At 46.2% G+C, this 9,901-nt stretch overlaps 1 protein-coding gene and 1 pseudogene across 1 annotated transcript in view; both read left to right on the top strand.

Annotated features, from left to right (window-relative positions):
* Nucleotides 1-18: 18 nt before the first annotated feature.
* Nucleotides 19-606, top strand: LOC119266555 (annotated as a pseudogene).
* A 312-nt stretch (nt 607-918) lies between these two features.
* Nucleotides 919-9,901, top strand: part of LOC119272248 (putative callose synthase 6) — a 28,481-nt gene continuing 19,498 nt past the window's right edge. The window contains 7 exon segments of the mRNA XM_037553772.1: nt 919-1,333; nt 7,936-8,029; nt 8,594-8,691; nt 8,772-8,856; nt 8,954-9,070; nt 9,176-9,304; nt 9,443-9,532. Of these exon segments, the coding sequence (XP_037409669.1) occupies nt 1,068-1,333; nt 7,936-8,029; nt 8,594-8,691; nt 8,772-8,856; nt 8,954-9,070; nt 9,176-9,304; nt 9,443-9,532 (879 nt within the window). The 5' untranslated portion in view covers nt 919-1,067.

Below are 9,901 nucleotides of genomic sequence, written 5' to 3'. Positions count from 1 at the left end.
GGCCGCACGCCGCTCCCGATGGCGCCGAAGAAGACGCCGAAGGGCAAGTCGGGCTTCTTCGGCGTGAGGCAGAAGCCTTCCGGCAACTGGGGTGTGGAGTTCTCCGACGTCGGAAGGCGTTGGTGGATCGGCACGTACCCCTCCGCCCACGAGGCCGCACGTGCCTACAACGTGGCGGTGAGGCGTGCCGAGAGGCCTCGGTTGCACCTCAACTTTCCAGAGATCGAGAGTCGGGCGGAAGCGGAGATGCTTGTGCCGCAGGGCATCAACATGAAGGAGATCACGACGACGAAGAAGAAGATGAAGAAGCCGTCGGTTGTCGTCAGTGCTGGCGAGACCGATGAGGAGGCGATGGCGAGGTTTGCTCGGGAGCATCCGGAGTACGTCTAGGCCGAGATGGAGTACTACTGGAAGCGTGAGGCAGAGCAGAAGAAGAAGGGGCCGAAGAAGGAGGATGAGGCCGGTCCCTCGACGGTGATCCCCATCGAGTCCTCTTACGAGGAGGATTGGGCAGACTTCTCGGAGGAGGAGGAGGAGGAGGAGGGGTGCGACGAACCGACGAAGGAGGAGTTCTGGAAGCAGTTCCGTAGCTCCAATGAGGAGTAGTTTATCTAGTAGTTTGAATAAGTAGTAGTTGAAATTGATGTATGAAACTATGTCGAATTTGATGTTTGAACTATGTTGAATGGACTAGTAGTATGTCGTTTTACATCTTCATTTTGGACCATCTATTGGAGTTGCTTTTATCATCAATTTGGACTATCTGTTGGAGTTAATCTTTTTTCGGAGCTTCAAAATGCACTTTTTAGTTTAAATTTTATATCTCTGGTTTTAGACCGTCAAATTTTGAACCATCTATTGAATGCTCTAACAGAGAGAACAGAGAAAGCAAGGAAAAGAAAGGCCTATCAAGAGAGGTAGAGACTAGAGAGACATACAGGTGGCAGGGAAGGCGCGCGCTTCCTCCTGCCGCCGCGAACAAAATTCCTTGCTTCCCCGGCGGCAGCTCGAATCGGAATACCCATTTGTCCATCCTCGCAAGCACCCTTCCACCTCCTCTTCTTCCAATGGCGTATAAATCGTGTCCGAGCCCATCAGCCCACCGTGCCCCCCACCATCATGTTTGTGGCGATGGCGACGGCGACGGCCTCGAGGTCGACGGTGGTGAGGCGGAGGCGGAACGCGCTGGCACAGACGCTGGCGTCGCGGAGGCTTCCGGAGGGCGTGGCGGAGCCCGGGGAGCGGGTGCCCGAAGCCTTGGCCCCAGAGGTGATGCCATTCATCCGCGCAGCCGACGAGGTCGAGCTGCTCAACTCGCGGGTCGCGTTCCTCTGTAAGTCACGACCACCCCACCCCACCCCATTTTTGCAACAAAAAATGATGCTAGCCCACCCTACGGACGAGCACCAAATTTGATTAGGCTGCGTAGATACATACATGCAGGCTATTCAAGTGCACAAGCACAATGCAGATTGACCCACGAGTCCACCACCACTTCAACTCACAGCATATCTTGCACTTTTCAGTGGAAAATTACTTCTCATACGATGATACGATGCTACGCACAGTATTGAGTACTCCCTCCGTTCGGAATTACTTGTCGCAGAAATGGATGTATCTAGATGTATTTTAGTTCTAGATACATCCATATCCGAGACAAGTAATTCCGAACGGAGGGAGTAGTAATTAGGTACACGGTGCAACACTCATCACTGCTTTGTAACATTAATCATCAATCCATTCATTGTCAATTTTTTTTCGAAATGGAGGGGTTTTCCCAGGCCTCTGCATCTGGTGATGCACACCATCATCCTAACTAAAAAGAACGTACCAAAGATCCATACAAATTTAAAAAAAAACCCCAATGAACAACCGGGCCATAACAAGATTAGATGACTCAATCACATATCGCCATCCAAACGGGCTGCACAAATCCTCCCGCCGGTTGCACCCAAAGTTCGTGGATGCCTGGGCCTCTGCACGAATCAGGGAGGATCAACAACTTCGTGTCACTCTACAAATCGCATACGTTGTTCACCTATAGTTGGGGGTGTCACACTCACACACCATATGTATAAAGGAAAATGATCTTGACCCGGTGCCCTGTGCACCCTAGTAGTATAAGCTAGGTACGCCCAAGTACGTATCCATCCTGTAGCTCTGAAAATGATTTGCAATTTTTGTTGTTGTTTGGATATGTTAAAAAAATTCATTGCAATAATTCCGTATCACCCAAAGTAAAGCACAGATGCCCACACATATTTGTGCCTTAAGCTTATTTTTTCGAAACAGAGGCATACGATTTGCCTCATCTATCAAATAAGGAGAGAATAGAGTTTGAGTTTTACAAGTACACCATGATTACGACATGACAATTACCCGCTCAATACAATATGCCCTAGATGCTTAACGCCCGTGGTAATCCAAATCTTTGCCTCGTCGCTAATCAAAAGCAATAAGATGGGGGGGGGGGGCTCTTGCGTCGGAAGACGAGAGAATTCTCTCATTCCAGAGGGTCCAAGAGACAAGCATGGTGTGGGACGCCATTGCTCGCCTATTTGGGATTTGCAAATCGGTTCTCTTGTCCCATCAATCCATGACGGAGTCCTCCATGTGCCAAGTCGAAGTGTCGACATGAGCAAGGCTAAATTTCTCGAAGACCAAATGCGGAGGCCTAAGTGTATGGCGACACTTGAAGAAGAGATGTGATCCGCTTTCTTGCTCCCTCTTGCGAAATGGACAAAGGGCACAATTTGCCCAACCCCGCCTTTCTAACTGGTCGTCTGTTCCAATCCAATCTTGAAGTGCAAGCCATGTGAGGAATTCAACTTTCGGGGGTTCCCAAACCTTCCACACCATGCGTTCCTTTGGGGAGAGGGTCATCCCAAGGAATTGCGCTCTGTAAGCGGTGGTCGCCGAATATATCCCACCATTTGAGTGCTTCCAAAGAATGTCGTCTTCCACAAGGTCGTCAAGATGGAAGTCATGAACAAGCATCCAAAGAGTGAAGGACTCCCGGACGTGGGCACAGGAGACGATGGTGTTGTGGTTGATCTTGAGGATCCAAGCATTATCTTTAAGGGCTTCACGCACCTTCCAATTCTTCTTGAGGCGTCAAAAAATAGTGGTGCGATGTCCTTAGGCTTGCGCCCAAGGAGCCATGGGGAATCCTAAAACGGCGTTTTTGCGCCATTGCGGACAATGATTGTGCCGGAGGCATAGAAAAATCAAGGCCCTCATTGCATGGGTTTCCAAGCCCAATGCACAACTTGTTTGGCTCTTTCAATTCATACCACGGCCAAAGAAGGCGAAGAGCACGGGCAAATTTGTCAGTGTTGAGGACCCCAACTCCTCCATACCCCCGAGGGCAGCAAACGACCTCCCAATTGACCTTGTGCTTGGCACCGGTCGGCTTATCTGAGCCGGATTAAAGGAAGGCCCTCTTGATTTTGTTGAGGTTCTGGAGAGAGCTCCGTGGGACGATAAGAGGCGTGATTGAGAACACCGCTTGGAAGGTAATGAATGATTTGACGAGGGTCGTCCGACCAATGGTAGTGATATTTTGGCCCTCCCAAGTGACCAATTTGCCGGCCGCTTTGTCCTCAAGATATTGAAGGTCCACCTTGTTGAGTTGTCAAACTGAGAGAGAGTGCCCCAAGTATTTCAGAGAGAAGGAGGCTCTAGCCGCCGGCATGCTCTGGAGAATGTGCCCCAAGTGAAGATGATTGCAGCGAATGGGTACCACTGAGCTCTTATGAAAGTTTGTGCAAAGGCCCGTCACCTCACCAAAACCCCTTAGGATTGCTGAAAGGTTGTCTATATCCCTCTTGATTGGGGCCATAAAAACAACCGCGTCATCCGCGTAAAGTGAGGTTCTCACCATGGCACCCCGACCACGTATCTTATGGAGAATGCCTTTCCAAGTCGCGAACTCAAGGATTTGATGAAGAGGATCAATCTCAAGGACAAATAGCAGGGGAAAGCGCGTCACCCTGCCGGAGCCCACGAGCATGCTTGATGAGGGGACCGGGGATCCCATTCGGGAGGATGCACGAGGAAGATGTGGATAGAAGCACCGCAATCCAATCTCGGACCTTGCTTGGGAACCACTTCCGTTGGAGGAGGTCAAGAATGTACTCCCACTTGACCGTGTCAAAGGCCTTCTTGATGTCAAGCTTGAAAAGTAGGGCAGGGTTTTTGCTCTTGTGTAGCCGACGAGCAAAATTTCAAATGCACATGAATTTGTCATGTGTACTACACCTCTTAATGGATGCACTTTGAGCGTTGCAGACGAGGGCGTTCATGTGGGGAACAAGGCATAAGGAGAGGGCTTTAGCAATGATTCTGGCCACCGCGTGGATAAGGCTAATGGGCCTATAGTCGGAGATGCCCTCTGCGCCCTCCTTGGGCAAGAGCACCACATTGGCGGAGTTGAGCCATTGAAGGTTGGAAGTGTGCAGCGAGTCGAAGCTTTGGATGGCTTGCATAATGTCGTGCTTGATGAATCCCCAACACTTCTAAAAAAAGAGACCTGTGAAGCCATCTGGACCGGGAGCCTTGTCACTGGGAAAGTCTTTGATGGCCTCCCATACCTCCTGCTCAGTGATAGTATCGCCAAAGTCATGCAAGTCTAGTGGCTCAATGTTAAGCTCCTCCCAATTGAAATCCTTGGTGCAACCTATCCCTTCGACCCGTGACCTCCGAGAAATGGCCATGGATGATTTTCTCCTTTTCTCCGTGCTCGGTGACCCAACCATGCACATGCTTAATCCTGTGAATGTGGTTTTTCCTCCTCCGGGCATTTATGCGACGATGGAAGAAATTGGTGTCTGCGTCTCCATCCTTTAGGTTTGCCAACCTCTGCCTTAAGCTTATGATGAACACCACCCAACCAGTTGCCGAACATATTCGCTATGCTAGTTGGAGGTGGCAGGTTGAAAGCTACATGGATGGTACGCGGGCATGACAGGAATAAATGATGGCTTGTTTCCTCCTGGTCACATAAGCAACATGTTCTACATCTCTGCCAATTCTGTTTAACCAGATTGTCTTTGTTAATACCACACCTCTGTGCAGGTATCACATGAAAATCTTTATCATTAACGACACTTTGATTTGCCAAATATATTTGTGAGGAAACACTGGTCCAGTATTAATAAGATCAGAATACATTGACCTGCTAGAAAAAACACCGGGAGTATTCAACTTACACCGAAACACGTCGGCAACATCCGGCGATAGGTTGACCGTCATCAACATATGGATCAGATGTAGCCACTCTGTCCACTTGACCCCACCAAGCGCCCATTGAAATTCAATATTCAATGGAGTCGCCCCCATCGCTGACGCAACTGAAACGTTCTTTTCATCGCATGATGTTATACAGGTTCAGATATTGGAGGCCAAGTGGCGCATCTCCAAGCCATGTATCATCCCAGAAATGAGTGTTGAGGCCATTGCCTATCACAAACGACCCTCCGCAAAAGAACTCAGACTTCACCCTCATCAATCCCTTCTAGAATGGGTAGTTAGTTGGTTTCGTGGACACTTAGGACTACTAGGTTCTCACCCAGGACTCTCTCACTGTTTTTCTCACACACCCATGCACACAAGGAACAAGTATGAAGCTCTGTAGGTTTATATCAGCAGCAACAAGCTTACTATTACAAACAGGGGTACATGTCCTTTTATAGGACTATGCGAACCGGCCTATACTACCAATACTTAATAGCTAACCTAGGACAGCTCAGTGCAAGCTTTTACTACAGTCTATGACATACTGCTGTCTACGTACAACTCAGTCAGATCAGACTTTGCTTCTTACTGCTGACAGCTACTATAGTGCTAAAAAAAACTACTATAGTGCTACCAGAACAGTCTGGATGCATGCCTATAGTGCTAGCTGCTGCTCTTTCGCGACATGCAAGGCTGATGCATAGCTAGCTAATTTTGCATGTCATTATACAACATCCACATAACTAATCATCTTAGCAATGTTAGTTCTTGCATATCGGGGATACCAAATCTTGTCATACCAAACTCACTGGTATGCTGAATCGTCTTAGCTCTTGCATATCGGTCAGGCTTCTCATATTGTATGATCACATATGCGGAGTTTTTTGTGGACACAACCAACACAAGAAACATGTTGTCTTGTAGACGCACCTAAAGTATATCTTCTTGTGGACGCAACTAACACGAGAATTCAGCTTGTGGACACTACTAACACAAGAAATATCTTGTGGACACGACTGACACAAGATCTTGATCACACGCGATTTTGTGGACACATCTAGCAGAAGAACTCACATAACCACACACACAATATCTTGTGGACGCAACTTACATGAGAACACAAAACTTTTGCCACCGATGACACAACTTACCCGGAGCGCTACCTTCCTCGTTGCCGGGGATGCAACTTACCAGGCAATATCTCCTTGCCAATCAGGATAAGGTTGGTTCATCTTCGGCACATGCTTGAGCAAAATGTGCCTCTGCATTGCCTTCTTTCTTTGGCTTGCGACATTCCTCGGAGAAATGCCCTGGTCATCACAATTATAGCAACAAACCTTTGCCTTATTGAACTTGCAGTTTTTCTTGACGGAGCCGTTGCCGCCTCCATTCCTCTTGAACCTGGACTCCCGCTCAGCGCGGGCCAGCAGCAAGTGCTCCTCGCCAGCATCACCGATTCCTCCTAGACTCTCCTCATGTGCCTTCAATCCTCCAATAACCACTTCCACTGTCATTGTTTTGAGGTCACCAAATTGTTCGATAGTCTAAGCAATTTGGAGAAACTTGTTGGGGATGGCGCGAAGGAACTTCTTGACGGCATAATTCTCCTCGAACTTCTCGCCAAGTGCCCTGACCTGTTGACAATGGTTGTCAACCGGGCAGCAAAATCGTCAATCGATTCTGACTTCTTCATGCACAGGCCCTCAAATTCCATCTTGAGAGTTTGTACCTTGGCGTCCTTCACGCGCTCAACATCCATGTGCATGATCTTCAAGGTCTCCCAAGTCGCCTTGGGTGTCTCCTTTTCGGACACCAGAAGAGCATGCCCTCTGGTATCCCTTGATGGACCATGCCAGGTAGCTGCTCTTTGGGATCATAGGGTATCGATGGGAATCAATCAATACTTCTTTCTTAATATCCCACTCAAGCTAATACACATGGCTCTGATACCAATTGTTAGAACTAATAGGTTCTCATCGAGGACTCTCTTAGTGTTTCTCTCTCTCAAACACACATGCACAAAAGGAACTAGTATGAAGCTTTGTAGCTCTATATCAGTAGCAACAAGCTTACTGTTACAAACAGGGGTACATGTCCTTTTGTAGGACTATACGAACCGACCTATACTATCAATACTTAATAGCTGAGCTAGGACAGCTCAGTGCAAGCTCTTACTGCAGTCTAGTACATACCGCTGTCTATCTACAGCTCAGTCAAACCAGACTTTGCTATTTTACCGCTGACAGCTACTATAGTGCCACCTAAAGAGTCTGGATGCATGCCTATAGTGCTAGCTGCTGCTGTTTGCCGACATGCAAGCCTGATGCATAGCTAGTTAATTTTGCATGCCCTTATACAACATCCACATAATTAATCATGACAAGATTATGTTAACACTTGTTTCGGAGCAGCTCCTGCCAAACACCTTCCTCTGTAAGTAGTTTGAACAACCATTTGCTGAGCAAACACTTATTCTTAACTTCAAGGTCCTCGACCCCCAAACCACCTAAATCTCAAACTGACATTGGTTCATTGCATGCTGAGTTTGTATCACGAACCAATTTGTTGCTAGGTTGGCAGTTCTAGTGTCCATCTAGCGTCTTACCTTCTCGGTTCCTTTCTCGTATATTGTACGTCAAGCAGTGCATGCTATTCTGATATGAAACTGGATTTACCATGCATGTTGTACCAAGGTCGCAGATATGCCTACAAGAAAGTTCAAAGAATGGATCCATCATCCATCCAACGTGGGGTTCGGCAGTTCAAAACATACATGTCACTTAAGCTAGATCAGGTAACCATGTATCTGAACTTATGATGTTGCTACTACCCTTTCCTCACTGTGGCTGAAATCTTAGCATCACGCTTGTCAGAATTTTATCAACAACAAAAAAACTTACTGCATTTATTTTGTAGCTTATTCATGTTTTGGCCAAAATGGGAATCCATTGTCTATTAACTCTTATTTTAGTTTTCTTCTTGACCTAACACCATGCAAGTCTTCTTCTCTAATGCATATTTATGATATAGATTTGTATTAGCTGTTGCTTAGCCTCACAAATGGGAGTAGACTGTGAGCTCTCACAAAGGGGAGTAGACTGTGAACTCATTTCAGGAGTCTGACTCATATGAGATATAGTATGTCCTTGCATTCTTTCATTCAGTTCGATATAAGAAAAGTGAATGACTGATGCTGGACGTCTGATGTCTGAAGCAGACATGACCGTGTTGTGACTATGCTTGCAAACTTGCTTTACTGTGACTAATTTACCTCCTCTTTTTTTCTCCTTTTGAGACCTACCTTCTTTGTCGTCTTCTCTTCAGTGGTGAATACCTGACACTATTCTATGTTTGACAGGATGACATGCAATTTCCTTTAAATGATTCAAAGGAGATCCAACGATTTTATAAGTACTACTGTGAAAATTTGAGCAGAACCTCTGAAAAACAGAACTTGTAAGACATAATACACTCATAATCAATTTCGTTTGTGGTGAACTGCTTTAATCACCTTCTTTTTTGTGTTGAAAACTCAGTGAGGAATTGGCTAGATATTACCAAGTGGCGTCTGCTCTTTATGAAGTGTTAAGAGATGTAACAAACAACAAGGTTGATTCTGAGGTACTCCATTTTATATAAAATTGCTTTATATAAGTTTTTGTTCACCTGTTCCATTGGTGAGCTTCTTCAACACTATCTCCCAAACTTTGTTTTGTAGGTGATGAAACGTGCTAAAGTAGTAGAGGAAAAGAGTGCTCATTTCAAGAGTTACAAGTACAACATAGTCCCCCTCAATTTTCCTGGTTCTGCAGAAGCAGTTGTGGAACTCCCGGAGGTTAGTTATAATTCCTAGTACTTATGTTTGCTCCTCCCACTCTTTCTACTTGTTTATGAAAATCTGCAGCAAGTTATGATCCTATTTGTGCTGTAAATGGTGTAGATAAAAAGTGCTATAGATGTAATACGTAACATAGACGGTCTTCCAAAGCTACAGATGTCTTCAATGCAAAGGGAAGGAAAACCTATCTGGGATTTACTTGACTGGCTTTCGCTAGCATTTGGATTTCAGGTAAATGATTGCTTTCCCAATTATGTTCTGATATCGTATCTGAGGTGATGGAATGTCATCCCGTCCAGTCTTACTTGTGCTCATGGTATTATGCTTGAAAAACATATTTAATGTTGTACTACATGGTTCCTTTTGTAGAAATCGAATGTGGAAAATCAGAGAGAAAATATGGTGTTACTGCTTGCAAATATTAGCACAAGGACCTCAGGACAGGAAGGGCATCCTTTGGTAAGATATATGTGTTGAAGTGTATATGTGGATTGCCTATCCCTTCCCATCAGTTTGGACTTTTGGTTGCGTTGGCTAGTGCATGAAGCTTAACATGGTATCAGAGCTAAGGTCTTGAGTTCAAGTCCTGGCTTTCGCAATTTATCTAAAAATTGCTGCTGCACCCCTTTGTGTCCACTTATAGGCCTTTTGAGCCATACCTCCGAGTCTATCCACGCGTTGACTTCCCGCGTCACACGTGAGAGGGGTGTTGAAGTGTATATGTGGATTGCCTAGCCCTTTCCATCAGCTCGGACTTTTGGTTCCGTTGGCTAGTGCATGCAGCTTAACATGATATTATTAGAGCCTAAGGTCTTGAGTTCAAGTCTT

The sequence above is a fragment of the Triticum dicoccoides genome, chromosome 3A (assembly GCF_002162155.2).
Source record: "Triticum dicoccoides isolate Atlit2015 ecotype Zavitan chromosome 3A, WEW_v2.0, whole genome shotgun sequence".
Classification (NCBI taxonomy): Eukaryota; Viridiplantae; Streptophyta; class Magnoliopsida; order Poales; family Poaceae; genus Triticum; species Triticum dicoccoides.
The sequence above is the reverse complement of the archived record's forward strand: the minus strand, read 5'-3'. Positions and strand labels throughout refer to the sequence as shown.